General features: G+C 40.9%; 1 protein-coding gene across 1 annotated transcript in view; it reads right to left on the bottom strand.

Annotated features, from left to right (window-relative positions):
- Positions 1-20,506, bottom strand: part of LOC100772869 (collagen alpha-6(IV) chain) — a 166,805-nt gene that overhangs the window by 52,586 nt on the left and 93,713 nt on the right. Inside the window, exons 3-10 of the mRNA XM_035449710.1 lie at positions 18,103-18,237; positions 16,946-16,990; positions 10,338-10,454; positions 7,898-7,966; positions 5,739-5,774; positions 1,510-1,572; positions 421-456; positions 202-243 (exon numbers count right to left, since the gene is read on the bottom strand). Coding sequence (XP_035305601.1) covers positions 202-243; positions 421-456; positions 1,510-1,572; positions 5,739-5,774; positions 7,898-7,966; positions 10,338-10,454; positions 16,946-16,990; positions 18,103-18,237 — 543 coding nt within the window. The remainder of the gene's footprint in view (positions 1-201; positions 244-420; positions 457-1,509; positions 1,573-5,738; positions 5,775-7,897; positions 7,967-10,337; positions 10,455-16,945; positions 16,991-18,102; positions 18,238-20,506) is intronic.

The following is a 20,506-nucleotide window of genomic DNA, read 5'->3' as shown; positions in this document are numbered from 1 at the left end:
TAGAAAACAGGGTGAAATTTTTGTGTATGGCATTTGTACATGTAGCTTTCAATGGATCCCAAAGGGGAACTATGTGAGATGGGAAATGGCCATTTTCTAAGACAGAAAACCAATCCATTTGCACAAGCACGCATATATGTGTAACTAGAGACATTTATTGCAGCATGTGGGATGCAGATTGTATTTTCAGAATCTATTTACCTTGACTCCTTTTTCTCCTTGGAAACCTAACCCCATATTTCCCTGGGGCACAGGGGTACAGGGAAGAAAAAGAAAATCAATTAATAATAAGCTCTGGCAACTTAAATTGGAATGTGTTATTTTTATTTTTAACTAGAAAATAGATTTCAACCAGTATCTTTGTGGGGGAATATTACAGAATTTAGTGGCAGGACATAAATACTCCCGAAGCATACTTACATCAGGACCAGAAGGTCCAGCGGGGCCTGGGGGACCCTAGATTAGCAAGTAAGAAAAGAGTGAGTATTTCTTCATTATAGACAAAAAATACAACAAAATAAAAACTATGGCTATGCTGGGCAAGAGCAGGGGTATGCTGGCTCCCTGCTTAATGCAGATTAGCTTGGGATTAGTGGCTTTTTGCTCCATCTCTCATGATTTCTTTTAAAAAGTTGTTTTTTATTTTTAATTATGTTGCTGAGTGCAGGTTTGTGCATCTGAGTGCAGTGTCTGCCCACCGAGGCTAAAGGATGGTGATTGGATCCTGTGGTGCTCCTGGAGTTTACAGACAGCTGTTGGTTTTTGTGAGTTACCCAGTGTTGGTGCTGGGAACCAAACTTGGGTCCTCTCTAAGAGTGCTATGTGCTCTTAATCCTTGATCCATCTCTTCAGTCCCTCTCATTGTTTCTTTTATCTCGTAAATTGGCCTGGTGGTCATATTTATGCAAAGACAGTAAAAATAGCACGTGTTATTCCTCATAGCATGCTAGGAATGTTTCAATATGACTTGGTGAAGTTCAGCTATAAGTTGAAGGATTTAGGCATTGGTGAGAATGACCTGGGGATAAGGCCTTCCCAGAAGCAGATCTGACTAGCTATATTCTTCCTTTACCCTACATAGTTTCAGGGTCAGAAAAGCAGGTAGGTACAGCTATCCAAGGTGCGAGGCTGGGAAGATTTGGAAGTACCCTTAGAAGGGTGATGATAGTGGTTGGTATGATTAATTATCAATGCATAGCATAATGAGGGAGCAGACAGCACCAATAGATGTGTCAAGTGTCTGTCTTCTCTTGGCTATACCTAAGGTTGAGCTATACTAGGAAGCTTTAGGGACACAGAATCTCACTACAGTGAGAGCCTGTGTCTAAAAGAGAGAAAAGGGAGGGGGACATGGATAAAGAGAAGGAATATGTTTCAGTATAATCTTCCAGAAATGGCTTTTGCCCTTTTGCAAGGGAGCCTAAATTATTACATAGGCCTGTATTTGATCCATGGCATGGTGAAGACAGTGAATACTGCAAACACACACTAGACTTAAGTTGGTCTTACTTGTAAGCCTGGTGGTCCTATGGGTCCTGCATCTCCAGGAGATCCGGGGGATCCTGATGGACCCTGGAGACAAGTTTTTATCAAAGTCAAAAGGCAAGATAGCTTTACAAAAAACAAAACAAAACAAAACAAAACAAACATGTATGTTCACAAGAATTGTATAAGAGTTGCTACAGCATTTTTATTCATAATAGAAACAGTTGAGACTTTTCCAAGTAGTCACTGATACAGGGATTGATAAATGAACTGTGACATAAAACAGTGAAAAGCAGCAAATTTACTTACATTTGGAATAATATGGATGAATCTCAAAAGCACTGTGGTAAGAGAAGCTAGACCCAAAAGCCTACATATGATATTATTCCCTATATATGACTCTCTAGGATAAGGGAAAACTGATCAACACCGAAGAATAATCACAATGGAGTTTGCCTTTAGGGTGAGGTACAGATGGAGATTAACTGTGAAGAGACAAAAGGGAATTTTCTGGGGTGATACTATCTATGTTCTGTGGCTTTAATGGAATTCTGGGTTACCTAGGAGTCAGCATCGGCCAAAATTCAGCAAACACACATTTAATATTTGTGGATTTCTTTGCAAAAAACATTATGAACAAAAAGGAAATCAAAGCAAATATTGACGTTTAACTGATATTAGGTATGCTATTGTATTTAGGAGTAATTCAGTGATATGCTTTGAAATGCATCAAAACAGTATGAACTAATGGATAGACAGTGATAAATGGACAGGAGAGCAATAAAGAGTCTAGTAAAATATTAAAGTTATGAATAAATGTTGCAAAATTCATTATACTTGGCTCTGTATTTGATTTTTTGTGTTTGGTTCTGTTTTGTATTTGAATTTTTACTATTAAAGTATTTTAAAAAGAAAAAAATGTAGTTATTTAGTATCAGATAAAACAAACTTCAAGATAAATGTTATTAACCAGATATAAAGAGGGGGCATTTCCATTATAGGTTTAAAGAGTAATCAAGCACTAGGGAAATGTCTGGAGATCTACAAGGATGACACCAACTAACAACAATCTACACAACAGAGGAAAGACTACCTTAAATGCCCTCCCCTGATAATGAGATTGATGACTGACTTATATGCCATCCTATAGCCTTCATCCAGCAACAGATGGAAGTAGAAGCAGACACCCACAGCTAAACACGGAACTGAACTTGGATCCAGTTGCAAAGAAGGAGGACTGACGAGCAAAGGGGTCAAGGCCAGGCTGGTGAAACCCACAGAAACATCTGACTTGAACAAGGGGGAGCTCTTGGTCCCCAGACTGATAGCTGGGAAACCAGCATGGGACTGATCCAGATGCCATGAATGTGGATATCAATGAGGAGGCCTCAGAAGTCTATGGGGCCTCTTGTAGTAGATCAGTACTTGTACCTCGCATAGGAAAGAACTTTGGGAGCCCATTCCACATAGAGGGATACTCCCTGAGCCTAGACACACGGGGGTGGGCCTAGGCCCTATCCCAAAGGATATGACAGACTCTGAAGACCCCCTATGGAGGGTTTCACCCTATCTGTGGAGCCGAAAGGGTATGGGATAGGTAAGGTGTTTGTTGGGGAGGCAGGGGAGGAGGGGAGGGAGAGGGAACTGGGATTGACATGTAAAACAATCTTGTTTCAAATTTAAATAAAAATGGAGTAAAAAATATTGAACAATTTGAAAATAAGAGGGGCATTTCTAATGATAAATGGGTCAATTCCAGAAGACACCTATATATATCTATATCTATATCTATATCTATACATATCTATATCATATATATATATATATATATATATATAATATATATATATATATAGTTTTCTCAACATTAACAAAGCAAAAACTGATAGAACTACAGGTGAAATAGATAAAACATGTTATTGTTAAAATTTTCAATATCTTTTCCTCAGTAATTCATAGAACTGAAAAAAAAACAACATACTGATTATCAAAACACCATTAACTACCTTGACAAAATAAATATTGCTTAAATCCACCATTGCTGGATATGTGTTCTCTGAAAGTTTTGGTCATAAACTCAACTCCAGAAAATTCAACAGGATTAAACAGAAGAGTGTGTCCTCTTAATTTTGATAAAATCAAACTAGAAATTTATAATAGACAGGTAGCTGGAAGGTAACCAAATACTTGGTAATGAGAAAACACACTTCTAAATATTCCATAGGTCAAAAGGAAACTAAAAAGTCATATGGAAAATCAGAAAATGTATAGAATTGAGTATCAGCACTTAAAAAAGACTAAAATTAGGAGAAAGCTGGTCTGGAGAAATGTAAGGCTCCATTTCAGTGGGGTAGCAGGATGAAGGCTGTTTGTGCCCATGAAAGGGATGGAAAGTCTAAGAGAGGTCAAGGTTCAGACAACAGGAAGAGAAAGAGGATTTAGAAGATTCCCTAGAAATGAAGATGCCATGATCTACTCACCTACACAGAAGAATAATCACAATGGCATTTGCCTTTAGTGTAGGGTAGGGACAGGTACTGACTGTGAAGAGGTAGGAGGGGATTGTCTGGGGGATGCTAATGTTCTGTGACTTAATAGAATTTTGGATTGACAATCAGTATCAACCCATGGTCTTCTTATTGATCACAACCTGTTGTTTAACTACCAAACATCCTGTCCTCAAAGCTAACTCCTTTTTACATCATGTCTGTATTGACAGGCAAATACTATATGTCTGTGGGCAGCAGACTGAATCTCTAGGAGAAATTGTGAAGCAAACAGAGTGGTTACTATTATACGAATTTAATGAACATACTTTGAAAGCCAATTTTGTTTAGTTCTGGCACTCCTCTATACCTTGATCCTTAGTCATCTTTGTTTTTTTGTGTGGGCTTACATACTTCATATATTTTTATAAGCATACAACCACTGCTAGCAAGTCTAAACTTCATCCATACTCCTCAGAAACAACATTCTCTTTTATAGATACATATCTCCTACCAGAAATTTAGATACATAGTTCTTCCCTAAGGGCTTCTGGAATTCTTCTGACAAATTTCCACCCTTACACTTTTTACATCCTTTGTGGGAGGGACAATTTCTACATTATCTCTGGGATCACTCATAGCACTTTGCTCATAGTAGGTACTCCATATGTATTGAGAGCTAACAAGACAAGAGAAGATAAGCAACAACAAATACAAGAAATCAGGGACAGTTCTTAGACTTTTTCAAAAGTAAGCGATGGTAATGCGGAATCTCAGGGAAAAAATTTCTTAGGAGTGCAACTTGTGGACTTTCATGTACTCTTACCAATGCCCTAAAAGAAATTTCTGTATGTGATACCTTTATAAAAAAGTGTGTATATAACACTGAATACACAGAAAAACACTTCCTAGATCGTTGTTAATGAAAGGCAGGGTACATTCCTAACATATGCAAGAGAATAGAGTGGACTCCCTATCCGTTGTTTTCCTTTCCATGTTTCCAGTTACCCCATCAACCACAGAAAACAGGAAAAGTATGAGAGGGCTTATCTTCAAGTAACCTTTAGATGGTCACCTGCTGTTATGTCTCATAGCCTACATCACTCACCTCATCACATCACATAGGCTTTGTGTGTTCCACATCTTCACGAGAAGAGAAACACTGAGTGCAACACACTAAGTTACTTTGAGAAAGGATTCAGGTTGTTGTTGTTGGGAATCACACTAACATAACTTTTACTACTTATCTTACTATAGTATGATTAGAAGATTCCCTAGAAATGAAGATGCCATGATCTACTCACCTACACAGAATAATCACAATGGTATTTTGCCTTTAGGGTAGGTTAGGGACAGGTACTGACTGTGAAGAGGTAGCAATTGTTGCTAATACCTTACTGTGCTTAACTTATAATTTAACTCTATCATAGGTCTATATACATAGGAAAAGCATGGTCTATATAGGGCTTAGTATTATCCATGGTTTCAGGTATCCACTAGGGGCCTTGGAACATACTCCCTGCCAATAAGGGATGCATCAGATCCCTGATCTAAAGTCTGAAGACTGACTGTCTTAAAACTTGAGGTGGCCAGTTCATCTCAGGATTTTCTGTATGGAAAATGCAGGAAGTATGACTTGTTCTATCTCAATATTCTGGGTTTTCCTTGAGTAACTCTACAAAGACCTTTGATTTCCACTAAGAAGAGGGAAGAGATACTCATTTGTGAGTTGACAAAGCATGAGAAGTCAACACAAGAAGCACTTACAGCCATTCCATCCAGTCCAGGCAGCCCAGGATTTCCCTGAGAAACAGACAAAGAACACACAGAAGAGATTAATCAAGCCCACAGGGTTTCAGACAACCAGCCCAAGATCCATGGGGATAGAAACACATTGCTGCAACTTGGGCCCCTGTCAAAGCCTTGCGTTTTAAAATGCATGAATTGGCTGTATCTAACCATTAACTTTTCCCCTGTGAACATTCTGGACTCTAGAAAACAAATATTATAGCCTTGGCTGAACAAGGTTTCCTATTTTACCTAGATTAATTAATTTTCACATTTGCTAGGAACTTATCAATTAGAAACGGCTTCTGCAGGCTGGTTATTTTCTGCTCTTTTTGGAGGAAAGCAAAGCTACCTTCCCATGTGCCCTCATCCCCGGAGAATCTGTGCCTATATGTATACAATGCAAATCAGACATTTCAAGGGAAAATCAACAGAGCATACAGACTCTGATTACGTTTTAATTACTTTGCAGCATCTTAAGTCACTGTATGAATCTGTAATATAACCATCTTGTGGAAATTGCTGTGTTCCATTGGATCCAAGGTTTCTTTGATTTCTGGCAAAACCATTTAATCAGTGTTTGCAAAGACAATGGTTGTATTTTGACACCTGCTAGTCTTGCCCCACTTGGCTTACAGTAGAAACCTCTGAACTCCCTGTAGCATGGAAAGAACACTGCCTGAAGTTTAGTTCTTCAGAGAACTGGCCATCTGTCTCTGAGCAAGTCATATAGCCTTAGATTTTCAATCTGTAAAATGAGTGACATGAATCCAAAAACCATGAGCCCTTGGCAACTTTAATGTTCTATCTTTCTGCTATGGCACTCACAGTCAAGAACCCGATCTCCCTCCTTCTTCTCTAGTTATCCAGCTGTTCCATCCCCATCACTGCTTTTACAGCCACTTTCCAAGGGTTCTGTACCTGTTGGGACTGGTATATGGAAGCCCATTCCATCTTGCCTCGAGTTCAGAGAGCTCAAATCATTCCTATCGTCTTTAAGATATTAGCATAATGGCTACAGGATGCCCTGGCCTTGGTGGTAAAAGGCTCCTATCTAAATAGCAATAGACTTGGGCCTAGGCAGGTTTACACTCATCCTGAAGGCTAGATGATATGTGCAACTATGAAGCGCCTGATGGCCAAGTAGTACATGCAGCTATGGAGTGTCTTTAGGATTAAGGGAAGTAATTGCTATTTGCCCTTTATAGGTGATAATAGAAGTCTTCTGCCATTGTCCCCACCTTTGGTTGGTTACTTAAGAGAATGTGTGAATAAACAGAGGCACATTCAGTATGTACTGAAAAATGCCCTCCTGACACTATCCTATGTCTCCATCTTTCCTTTAATGTCTATAGCTAGCCTTCCCTCATCCACACTCCCCCACTCAGGAACAGACCTGGGGCTGCTTGGCTGGTCCTGACTGCAGCCCCACAAACACCGGTTCGCAACATGTACCGAGATGGAAGACAGAGGAAAGGTGTTAATTATCTCAGTAAGCTTGGGGTGTTCTCCACTCCAATGGCACATAAATTCCTATTTGCTACCAGGGCAGTAAGGAGTTCTTTTCCAAGTCTGGGGAGGAATAGAATCAATCATCTGGAATTAGGGTTTATTGAGGCCCCACGAAGCCACCATTTAGCACACAGAGCAACCCTCAATAAAAGAAGATCCTTGACAGGATATCAGATTTCCATCAGTTGCAGAGAGGACAGGCAAGTTTTTCTAGACATTCAGGGATCTAGGGAAGAATAGGGTCAGGATGGTGGGGTGGTAGCCATACTAAACTGTGTAATGACACATATCCAAACCATGGGGCATGAACATTAGGGAGAAAGTGTCTGCCTCTAGAAAAGGTTTTGTCTAGTCAAAGAAAATAATAATCATGCAAAACTGTTTGCCAACCTGCCTCTGATTCTTGTGCAGACTCTGGAAAGCAAATCTCTTGACAGCACAGTTGCAAACATTTCTGCTAATTCTCCCATCACCAAGAAAGCTTGGGATCCTTCTTAAAGCAGCTGGGGCTGCTCTTTAAGCAGGGACACAGATGCTAGTTCTGGAAATGATTTGGTCGGAGGTGGGGCCCGGCCTTGGGGAACCTCTGTCCCACACATTCAGCTACCTGCTTTGGGAGCTCTTACCTTCATTCCTGTGATGCTGTCTTTAAAAGGAGCAGGTTCTCCTTTTGAACCTTTGTGACCAGGAAGTCCCTGGGTAAATGTGAGAAACTTGTGAGAAATGCGTGTTTATACTCTGCATACACACACACACACACACACACACACACACACACACAGAGAGAGAGAGAGAGAGAGAGAGAGAGACAGAGAGAGACAGAGAGAGACAGAGAGAGAGACACAGAGAGAGACAGAGAGAGAGAGAGAGAGAGAGAGAGAGAGAGAGAGAGAGAGAGAGAGAGAGAGAGTTTTGATAGCAATATGACCTGATTAGATAGAGGATCAGGCAATGAGAACCTGAAATTATATGTCTTAGGCTGTGAACAAATGGGCTGTATTAAGGGGCAAAGCCCAATCTCTGAAGAGCTCATTTCATGTCAGGACTGGCTGCCTTTCTTCTATCTCTATGTCTGGGGTCTGTTAAGGGATGAAGGTTAGCAAGCAGCAGACTTGTATATAGAGCACTACTTTAAGTAAAGCTCTACCCCTCACAATTCTACACTACCAACATGGTCTTATTCTAGGTCAAAGATCAACAAAATTTTCTATGGATTTAGATAGCAATTTAAGTTTTGTGAGTCAAATCTGGCATCTATTATATATATTTTCTTATTATTTATTTTTAAAATGTAAAAAACAAAAACAAAAACAAAACAGACTAGAGGCCAGGTGCTTTTGTGACCTTTTATGTAGGCTGTCGGTCTAAAAGATAACTATGAAATCAACTTCATCCTGTGTTTCTGCCACAAAAACTCAGCTTCAAACCTTTGTAGAGGCTGGTGTATCTCATTAGCATCATAGAAAACAGTTCAGTGTGCCTGATTCCAGTCTTTCAACGAGATTTTTTCCCCTGTCTTAGTAGCAAATGCTGGTTCATATCTGCTACCATTATGTCCCCCTTGGGAAAATAAATGAATGATTTTACATCTAAGGGTGAGTCAGGATTAGCATTAGGGGTTCACACTTCGGGGAGTAAACTGTTGATTGATGATGAATTTCAAAAGTTCAGGGACCACTGGTGTATTAAAACTACAAGGACCTAGAAATACAAGTTGGTTTCTGAACATTGTTTGCTTCCCCTTATTCTTGTGGTCCCTATTCTTTTCCAACAAGCTTCAAAGACACTTACTGAATGGATATTCAGTGAGAGGTAAGGTTCAGCTTAGTAAATACACACCCAAATTTCTGTTTAAGCTTAAGGTGATGGTTTAGGCAAGGATTAGGGTTCCACTCTGGAGTTCTGTCATTCAGAGGATGTCTGTTACTTCAAGATCTTTTTCCCATTTCTTGGGGTGGAACTCGTGCATTGCTAGACTTCCACTATCTACTCTATCCCCCTGTCTATTGCCATGACATCATTCAAGGGCCTTTATGGCTCATACAGATGATCCCATATTAGGGCTACAGCTTTCTCTGGTATGGCCCTGCTGTATATTGGCTTGGTGTCAATGCCATTTATGCCAGTTTAGGGCTTGTACTTTGCATGTCTTCTGTGTCACATTTTCACATGTATTATCACACCCCACAACTTGGTCAATGAAGGCAACTCACATAACTAGGGGATCTGTCGGATTGGTGGCATGATTTCTAGTTTGAAAAAGGTCTCACATCACAACTCTTATAGATTTAGGTTTTTCCAATTTAGGTTAAATGTGTTATTTTTCTCTTTCCAACCGCTAATAAATTACTTCTTGTAAGGGCTTGATATCTACTATTTACACGATATCTGTAAGGGGCAAGATATCTGGATATTTTAGCTCTCTACCTGAACGAATGAAATTAAACAAAAGTAGAGATATTGGACAAAAAATAGAATATTAACCCTATAACCAAGGATAATGATGCAGAGTGGGAAACAAATGAAGTAAAGCATCACTGACATTGGACAAATTGATTTGTTGATGTTGCAGAGTGTGTGCTATCCTGTGCTCCTAGTTGTGACAGCCAAAGTTATCAATACTAATTCAAATGTCCCCCAAGAAGCAAAATTAACCCTGGTTAAGAATTACTGGCATAAACCAATACTGCCACGCCTCTAGATTTTTGTTAATATGCTCATGATCACATGAAGGTCTTCCAAGCATGTCTTGATATGGGAACACATCAATTAACCCAAGTGCATGTTTTGCTCTGAAATGTACTATAGCTATTATTTGTTTGTTTGTTTGAATGATCTTAACAATTCCAAAAGTAGCATGAAAAAGTAATCTAAAGCCATGTAACATTTGTATCCCACAACTACCATTTAAGAGTTTTGCTATTGTGGTGCCATTAGTGTAAACTCTTGCATTGGACAAGGTGGTAGAGTGACTGTCTGCAGAGACTTAATAAAGTTTCCAAAGAAACAAAAAAGAAGACTTTTGGAGGTGCATTTGCATTAAGGTACAAAGATCTGGTAACATACAGGTGGTCCTAAAATCCCAGGGTAGCCATCAGGGCCTGGAAATCCAGCAGCTCCTTGAGTTCCATTACAGCCATCTAGGCCGGGTGGACCTCTGGGACCTGGTTGTCCAGGGTGGCCCTGTTCAAAGAGAAAAGAAAGGATCCAGTCAGCCACAGGATTGTCAGCTAATTCAAAAGGCTCCACAATGAGAACAGCCAACTGCATTGCCTAAATTCTGGCTCCTTGTTACTCCCTTAGCTTCATCATGTGTGTTCTCAAAGTTTTCCTTTGTACCCAGATATACATTGCCAAGCACAGCTCAAGTTATCCCACTCAAAATTACAGCTGGTGCTTTAATAAGCTCCAAGCTGAAACTAAAGGGCTCAAGCATGGACAAATAACAGTAGGTAAGGAACTCCAACACCACCTTAATTGACTATAGAGATATACTAAAATGTGATGTAGCTGTCTGACAGCTGAACTGCTATTAACAGAGAACTATGCCAAGATTTGAGATTCCTCAGACCAGACAGATCCTGGGATAACTTTCTGGGGAAGGAGAATATGGGAGAATTAAGACACCTGTGTCTTTCCTTTTCCTGGTCCAACCAACAGCCTAAGTCCCTAAAAGTCTACATATAACTAGAAGATGAAAGGAAAAGGGGACCTCCATGGTAGAGTGTAGTTGTCTTATTTATTATTTACTCTTTTGGGGGGTCCACCACCCAGATCCCAAATAAATCCACATAGAAACTTATAAACACCCACCCAGACTCAGTTTGGCTTGTTTCTTGGCAGCTTTTCTTAAATTATCCTGACTACTTTTGTGTCTGGGCTCTTTCCTTTTTTTTCCTGCTTCACGATTTGATGGGAAGACTTTGTCTTATGTTATATCATAGTAAACCTCAGCATATGAGTCTTGTCTTTACTCTTTAAGCTAACTTTTGCCTCTTCATTTCAAAGAAGTGTTTTGCTTCTGTTTGTCACATCCAAATCACCAGCATCAGTAATCTTCTGTTTAGGGCATTACTAAGTGAAATATAGATTATATGAGCACAAGTACTGTGATACTGCTGTGAAAATTGATCGGATAAAGATAGCTACTTAGTGACTAACAGGCTGCTAGAGAATATAGCATAAATATTCATAGATACGCTGGGAAAAGGGGATGATTTACATCACAGGTAGGATGGAGTGGGTTGGCAATAGAGTTCATTATACCAGTCAGAACAAGGTGCAATTTAGAATTCATGAGTTATTTCCATGGATAAGGAGGTACTACTGGTAATTTGAAAGGCTCATTTTGAAGAAGTGACACGTTTCCCTCAAATCATAAAATCCACATTTCCCTATTGAAAGTATGTTTAAGAGAAGGTAGAAGTCTGCCTTTCATTGACCTGTCTAGATGATCTATTAAGCTCATCGGTTTGCACCATGCCCCAAATACAACTGGCTTTTACTAGATTAAAACATTATGTTCTCCAACTCTGAAACTTGCTGAATTCAGATGAAAATGCTTACCAACTCCCCAGCTAAACAACTACCCCAGTAGTGCTTATGGAGAAGAGAAGAGTGGGATCCTTAACTGAAGCAATTACCTGACATGTGATTGTGACAAACTGAGAGTATAAGTGAGATTTTATAAGACTTGCTAATTTGTGGCCAAGCAGCTTTCTGTAGAGGAGATGTTGTGTGAATTTAATTCATTCTGTTAACCAAGATCCAGCATTAGTTCCAATATAGAACTTACATACAGAAAGTTAGTTTTTTTTTTTTTAACTAGCCAGACTTCTCTATTGTCTTAGCATCTGTTGGATAACAGCTCTATAATGGGTCTGTAATGTTCCAGTATTAATGGTTTGGAGTCAGTTGTTTCATCACCCATTTTTGTTTCCCTTAATCCTGCCACATCCTCTAAATATACTTTATTCAACTCTACTTACTCAAGCTCTATTGGTGGGATGCCCAATTTCCTAAGGGTTATCCTTCAGCTGTGTAGCAGGAATAAGATAAAGCAATAGTCTAGCTCAGTACCAAAGCTCTTCCTTACTCCTGGGCTACCAAAACTTTTATCTAGACTTTTACCTTTTGGTCTCCATAAATTATGGGTCTCTGGTTTTCTCATCTAACTCCCAATAACTCTCACTAGTAGGGAAACCTGTTTACCCCTTCTCCACCTTAGTGGAATTCTCTGGAATTAACTTCTGACCACCAACTCAGACACATCACCTCTTTTTCATTCTGTTGTGCAGTGCAGGTTTTGAGCCTGTTAGACATATATTCTAATTCAGCTTTACTACTGCCCAGCTGGAGCACTCGATTCCTCCATTGGTAAACTGGTGATGAATAATATGTAACTTATAGAGAGGATGCCAACATGAAAAACAATATTGTGCTATGCTTAATATCAAGTGATATTAAGTTTACTAAGTAGCAAGTGATCAAATGGTTAAGTCTCTTTTTTTTTGTTTTTGTTTTTTCGGGTTTTTTTTGTGACAGGGTTTCTCTGTCTGGTTTTGGAACCTGTCCTGGAACTAGCTCTTGGAGACCAGGTTGGCCTGGAACTCACAGAGATCCGCCTGCCTCTGCCTCCCAAGTGTGGGATTAAAGGTGCGCGCCACCAATGCCCGGCAAATGGTTAAGTCTTGATCCCGGACAGTTGGCAAGGATAAGCTATACGGTGGAGTTCTACCTCCTCTCAATTATCAGGGCCGTAGAATGTCTGGCACTTCACTCTCCTTGGCCGTAGCTAATGATTTTACTGAAGTGTGCCACATCCCAAGGACATAGCTCTTTGAGGGGATCTCATGGCTCTATATATCCGCAAAGGAACGGGATCTGCTGTGTTCCAGAAAAGGTATGTTCCCAAGTCCAAAGGAAGAAGTTCCCACGTGATGAGTGCTATGTGTCCACTTTCTGCATATAAATCTCTAAACAGGGAAAAGTTTGTGATTGACATCCTGGGAAAGGCTAAAGCTCATTTTCCAAGGACATCTTGGAAACTTCTGTTCTCAACTCGTTTTTATAAATGTTTTTATATGTTTTATGAATATCCATCGGTGACAGGTGCCAACAGCCCTAACTCACACCTGGAATATCTCAAAGCCCTGAGTGGTACCATTCCCAGTGTCTTTTATGCTGATGATGAATATTCTAGTGGGTAGGCAAACTCTGTTTGCCCTTTCCACTGGCTCTCCTGCCCTTTGGTACAATGAATTGGGTTATCATGAAACCCATTCTGTTGAAATTGTCTACATAATAGCAAAAAATGGAATTTGGAGACCCAAACTAGTGACACGTTAGTGACCAGCCATTGTTAGGAGGGGAACTAGATCTGTGTAGTGATCCAGTTTAGTAAGAGGCATCAGAGAGGCTATTGGCTTCAGTTGCACAGTTAAATGTGTGTCGAACAGGTTGATTAGTTGGAAAAAGCCTGTGGGGGTCTGTGCTTTTCTATCTGAGTTAGCTCTATCAGTATGAGAATTCCAGCTTTTACAGACTCTAAAAGTAGGAATCAGTTCTTCAAACTTTTTTAGGTTACTGGGACTCTTGGGCCACAGAGGGGAACAGAAGATATTACCTGTACTTTTAAGGAGCTAGATGAAACTTTCACACAAAATAATCAACACCAGGGGAGTGCATGTGTCAGGGAACTAGAGTAGTGAATCACAACACCAGCCAAGGACTCCTGAGATCTTCAAGATGAAAGGAAGAGGGAAGTACTGAACAAAAGGTACTCAACAGCTACTTCTTGGCTATTTGGGAGAGGGCAAGTCAGAAAATAGAGAAATCAAAAGTCTAAAGGAAAACAGACAACCTTTGAAGAAGGAAAAGGCAAGGAAGTGGGTGTGTCTTTGGGGAGCAGTCAACTCATTTGGAGAATTCTGGAGAGCTGCAATTCTTTTGAAACCACAAAGAGAAGTGATCAATGCCCACACTGACCATAAGTTGAAAGCATAAGTGGCCAGCTGGACTAGGGAACCAGTTCCAGCGTAGATTTAGAAATAGCCCAGGCAGCACAAGATTCACTTGTTTTCAGTTCCAGCTCAGAATAGGGGTGGGGTAGTAACATTATCCTCCAATCACCTGTGCATCTCTGGCCCAGCAGGTCTGTGGGATGATTGGGCAAGGCTACTCTCCAGCTTGGCAGTTACCCTTATCTCCTGAGCCTGGAAGATACACTCTGCACAGGGATTCTATCCTGTGAAGCCATAGGTACATAGCCATAAGAAAACGTAGGCGGATGCCAAAAAAGGACAGGTTATCCCTGTCCACTTAATTTTCCAACTGGCCTATTTCTCGACTTTTTTAGACACTAGTTGAATGAAATACATATATCTTATGGGTGATATGATTTAAGTAAGAAATACAAAGAAATTGAGTCTTGTACTGTACATATCTACAAATGTCTACTAGATTTGAGAGAAAAATAGATCTGATGATAATATCTATGAAGGCAAAACAATATTCTTCCTGTATATCCTCATAGTAGAGTATGAGCACACAGCAGGTGTTCCAGACATTACTGCCTAGAGATTGGAACAAAGTGATCTGAATCATCTTTGGTGATACCAGAAGGTTATATAGCATAACATAAGACAATGGGTCATCTAGAGTTTCCCCAATAGTGCTTTGATAAGGTTCAAAGAACCTCTCAGGAGTTGTTAGAAGGATAAAGGCAAGCTTAAGTTTCTCTCAGGCGGGGCTTTCCTCTTTTCTATTGTATAGTCCAAGTGTTCACACCCTTTCTGGTCTCTTAAACAAGACTGAAAAGCCTTGTAGACAAACATGACCAAGGTTATATACCAAATATAGAAAAAAAAGGTGGTATGGACAAAAGCAGAAAGTGACGGTCAGTAATCGCCAAGTGTTACATTTCAGAAGCTGATAGACTGTCACCATGGAATCAGAAGCACTAGGTCAAGCATGAATATAGGATACAGATGGGAAATCTAAGAGGTTGGGCTGGATGGGATGGGGTTAGGGGCTATTTACAAGCTTCAAATCCATGACTTGTATCTGTAAAAGTAAACAAACAACAATAGCAGCAACAACAAAAACTAAAGGGAAATTCCCCTTGAAGGGAGATAAACCTGATGAGAACCAATTACTGAAATGAAATGGATCAAATTATCACTAAGTATTTTTTGCTCAAATTTTGTGCACTTTATTACTTTTCCTGTAATGAGTACATGCATGTTCTAATGTGCCTCTCTGCAACTAAGAGGGAACCCCTCTATGTCTAGTTGAAGTTCCCCTTCAGTGCTCTCCCCACCCCACCCCCCATATTAACTTACTTAGGCTAAGATGTAGCCATTTTCTTATGGATGATACGCCACTTCTCTTCTTAAATCATCTGGTTAATGGTTGCCTGAACCTGAGTACAAGGATAAATGTGTGGGACTCCTGCCTTTCAAACTTCACCACACTTATCTCAGTGCATGGTTCTGAGCATGCTTGCACAAGACAACATGGCTCTAAGGTCAAAGTACTTGAGTCAGGAGGCAGAACCTAGAAGGTGATATTGAAGTTGCTTCAGGAGATTTTGTGAGTGGACTGTGGGCAGGTGGGGATGGGAACATGAGTAATCAGGTTGTGGGGGGGCAGAGGGGGAGAGTATTGAAAGAGACTACTGGAAGGGTAGTCTCTTTCGGGGCCAGGTAGAAATCTGGTACAAGGGAAACTCCCAAGAATCTATAAGGATGACACCAGCTAAGACTCCTAGCAATAGTGATGGATACATAGCCTGAACTGGCCATCTCCTTTGATCAGGCAAGACTTCCAGTGAAGGGATTGGGAAACCAACCCAGCTACATAACCTTCGACCTACGGTCTGCTTTGCCTATGGAATGTGCTGGGGTAAGAGTGACCGAGAGATTGAGGGAGTGGCCAACCAATGACCAGTCTAGCCTAAAACCTATGCAAGGAGAGTAAGTCCATGCCTGACAATGCCTGGAGCATCAGGATCCACAGACTGGATGACCCAGAGACCTAGGATAGAACCAAACATGACTGGAGGAAAAAAATGTCAGTGTAATGATGCCTAATGTTATTCTGCTATACATATAGACTGGTGCCTAATCCTAGTATAATTGTCATCAGAGATGCTTCCTCTAGCAACTGATGGAAACAGACGCAAACCCACAGCCAAACATTAGGTAGAACTCAGGGAATCCTTTTGAAAAGGGGAAAAAGGATTGTAGGAGCCAGAGGCCATGAGAAAACTCACAGAATCAACTAGCCTGGGTTCACAGGGGCTCACAGAGACTGAACCAACAACCAGGGAGCCTGCATATATGTTACAGTTGTGTAACTTGGTCCTCTTGTGGGACTCCTAACTATGGGAACAGGGGCTGTCTCCTAGTCCTTTGCTGGCTTTGGGACCCTGCTCCTCATACTGGGTCGCCTTGCCCAGTCTTAATATATGGGGAAGTGCTTACTCTTACTGCAATTGATATGCCCTTTCCTAAACAGAAAAGGAGGAGGAGCAGATTGGGAGGTGGGAGCAGAAGGGGTCAGGGGAAGGGCCGCCTGGGAGCAGAGGAGGGAGGGGAAACTGTGACTGGGCTGTAAAAAATTAAATAAATTTAAAAAAACAGAAAAAAATGTTGCTTCAGTGTAATACTCACCGGAATTCCACTGAGGCCAACAAAGCCAGGAACTCCCATGGGACCCTAAAGAAAGGAGAAGGAAGAGAAATGTGTGAGCCAATCCAATCGATGCCTGTTAGGTTCAATATGTTTGCTGATGGGATTCAATGACTTAAATTGTTGAGGTTTTACATCTCTTTCCTCATGCTGTGTTGCTATAGATCCCAAGTCTAAGGGGTTGATCTAAGATCTTGAGCATGCTTATTTATATTCAGAGACCAGTTCTTGTGTTAAACAGTATCTTGGAAGCCCTAAAAATTAATGCTCAATATTACAGGTAACCTTTACATCTAGATAAAAACAGACGGGCTTTGACTAGTCTAACAAAGAATTTCTCCCCATTCTACTCCTTCATTAAGATAAGGATCCTAAGCTAGACAACTCTTCTTATCCGAGGACAGGTGCAATTCTTGCTTATGCATGAATGACAGTTTCAGTGCAGGTGAGGCCACTGGCTTATTCAAACAGGTCAAATCATGCCTGCTTTAAGGAACCGGGGCACCACAACTTCTTGATGATAAAGCCTGTCACCTGTAGCCTCTTGGTTTACTCCGTTCCCGAGTATAACTCTGTGCGGCCTTACATGCAATGTTTTCCTTTCCTGAGATGTGAATATATGTGATCCGTGAGTTGCCATCCACACCATCCATGAGTAGGAAATTGCCATCAACCTCATGCATCTGGATAAGTATTATAACTTCATCTACCCTTATAATTATTTCTTCTCTACAATATGGGATTAATAGGCGGTGATGAAAATACAGAGGGTCTAAATTAAAGTTGCTAAACTCTGTAGGCCAGTCACCATGTTATTAGCATTCTTCTTGATTCTGTAGTGCATTCTCTTCTATTTGTGGCCCAGAATGGTTCTAAGTCTTCTGAGTTCTTGCTTGTTCTGTTTTTCTGCCTTCCTTTCTTTTATTTTCTTCATAGTTTTATTTCAGTATAGTTGTTGCACATGGTACTATGTTTCTCAAAGACATTATCACAAAAGTACATACAGTACTTTGGCTCAGCTCGTCTTAAAGTATGTGCCCTGGCACCAAAATATTTAGGGACAACCATATTCCCCTGAGAACTGAGACTGAACATTTTACTTTTATACTTATAACCCTTATATCAAAGGTGCATCTTACCTTATCTCCTTTTGATCCGTATGGTCCCAGAGGGCCTGGGAAGCCTCTGTCTCCTTTCAACCCTGATAAACCAGTAGGACCAGCAAATCCTTCAGGACCTGCTGGACCTTGAGTTCCAATTGGTCCAGGGCGCCCCTAAAGATGGACAGAATGGCTGAAAATTAGTCATCAGAGGATTTAATGCCAACATTTCCAGTTTTCTCATGCACAAAGTACAGGCACCACTTCACTAAATAATTTTGGCTCAGAGATCAGTGCAGCATGCCAGCGTTCCAGACATGGATCAAAAAAGGCTATTTTAGGGGCTGCTAAGCTTATTTGGATAGAACACATTTTATAAGCACATTTAATAAGATTCATGTGCACCAAGATCCTTCAACTTTGTACTTCTGAGGAGATTAGTTATTCAGGCTGGATAATATTGTCCTCTTCCCAGTTAATGCCAGGCCATCCATCAGAATGTCAAAATAGTGAAAGAACAGAACACTGGAGAGCATCATGGCATTTTATAAGTTACATCCAAATGGCCAACCACATGCTTGTAGTGAAGTTCAGAAATGGCCATGTCTAAAGAATGCTGCCCCAGGGGGCCAAAGAAGGGTGACTCCAGAAACTGCCAGTTCTTCAAAATTCATCTTTGTTAGCTGATCCTAAGATCCCATCATTGTACCTAGCAACAGATATTCACAGGGACCACACACACACACACACACACACACACACACACACACACACACACACACACACACACTCATTCTCATTCTTCTTTCTTATCCCCCTTTCAGCCCCTCCCTCTATTTGCACAGCACCCAATGTGGAAAGCACAAGGAGCCTGAGCATATCTATTAAGTATCAATTATGGTAGCAGGAGTGAACAGCCTGAAGATTTTGAATGCCTTGGTTATAAAATGTCTGTAACAATTAAGGCTGAGAGTTCAGGCTGACATTTTAAAGCAGACTGAGACAGAGAATTAACCCCAGTGGGTGCAAAAACAGACAGGCTGGACTATCATTTAGAACAAATCCCAGTAGGGACTTCTTTTATTTTGGCTGCAAAGTGAAAACCATTAGCAATGTGCATTGCCTATCTGAGAACTTCATATCTGATAGAAAGTCTATTTTCATAAATGCTTCCAGTCCTACTTCCCCACCCCTTTAGTGACTGTCCATAATTTCCTAAAAAACTGTGAAAACTCTGAGGAAGCCCATTAAACATGCTCTTTCCTGTCTCCTTCAGACTTTGCATTTTTAAAGGCTGAAAACAGAATAGATGCTGTAAACACAGTGTCTAGAGTTATGTTCTGATAATGCCAGTGCCCACCAGCTGTTCTGGTTCTTTGGAACATAATTTGCAGTGTCAGTCAGGCCCATTGAAGCCCTAGAACTCTTGCAAAGAAGTGAAAGATATTCTACCCAATGAAACACAACTCTCTGGAACACTGTGTACCACTCAAACTTCCCCGTGCTTATGGTGCAGGCCATGAACTGTTTGGCAAACGTCTGGGAGTGACTGGGGTAGATACTGAGTGTTTACTTTTTAAGCTCTCATGTGCTGTTGGTGGAATTTTGTTTAGAACAATTCTTGTGTTTGTCATTGAACTTGGCTCAAACACACACACACACACACACACACACACACACACACACACACACACACACACGCATGAGTACTACTAAAGAGGAAAGCACCCCACAATACTTTAAAGTCATTATGCTAGCATTTGTTAAGGATGAGTGAAGGAGTGGGTAACGGACCTAGGTTTCAAGATGAACATACACACCACCCTGACAGCACCAGTATGCAATAGAGAGTAAGAGCTTCAGGTGCATAGTGGAAAGGTTGCCTGAGAAGGTCTGTGGAACACAACACATGGCCCATGGCTGGGGGGAGTCACGGCTACTTGGGAAGGCCAAGAAAACTCCAGCTGGAATGGGCCTGGAAAGTTAGGCAGGAAAGGTGAAGGCATGGTGTGATCAGCTCTGAAGATGCAGCTGGGCAGAAAACAGTGTTCAGTGTTGTAACTCATTAAGGAGGGCCATGAGCATCACCAGGAGACTGAGGCAGCCTGCCTGAGGTTGGAGCAAGGGAGGGGGATAAGCAGCAGCTGTTGGAGGAGAGGGCTGCTTGGTGGGATAGGGGCAGGGTGAACTTAATGGATTGTATTATTACTAACAGAGAAGATCCAGTCAGACCACAGAATGTTTGGTCCAAAATCTCAGCCCTGCCAAAGAGGTTCTTCCATCAAGGGTAGGGGGACATTGGTAATCCTCAGACAACTACTAAGAGAGAGGGTTGTCTTGTGGCCTGATTCCCATCCTGCTTTTGCTGCTGTGGGAGCTTAGGCAGTGCCCAGTGTGACACATGTACTGGCACTATGCACCTCTGCTCTCTTAGATTTCTGAA

The sequence above is a fragment of the Cricetulus griseus genome, chromosome X (genome assembly GCF_003668045.3).
Source record: "Cricetulus griseus strain 17A/GY chromosome X, alternate assembly CriGri-PICRH-1.0, whole genome shotgun sequence".
In the NCBI taxonomy this organism is placed as follows: Eukaryota; Metazoa; Chordata; class Mammalia; order Rodentia; family Cricetidae; genus Cricetulus; species Cricetulus griseus.
This window is presented reverse-complemented; position numbering and strand designations above follow the sequence as displayed.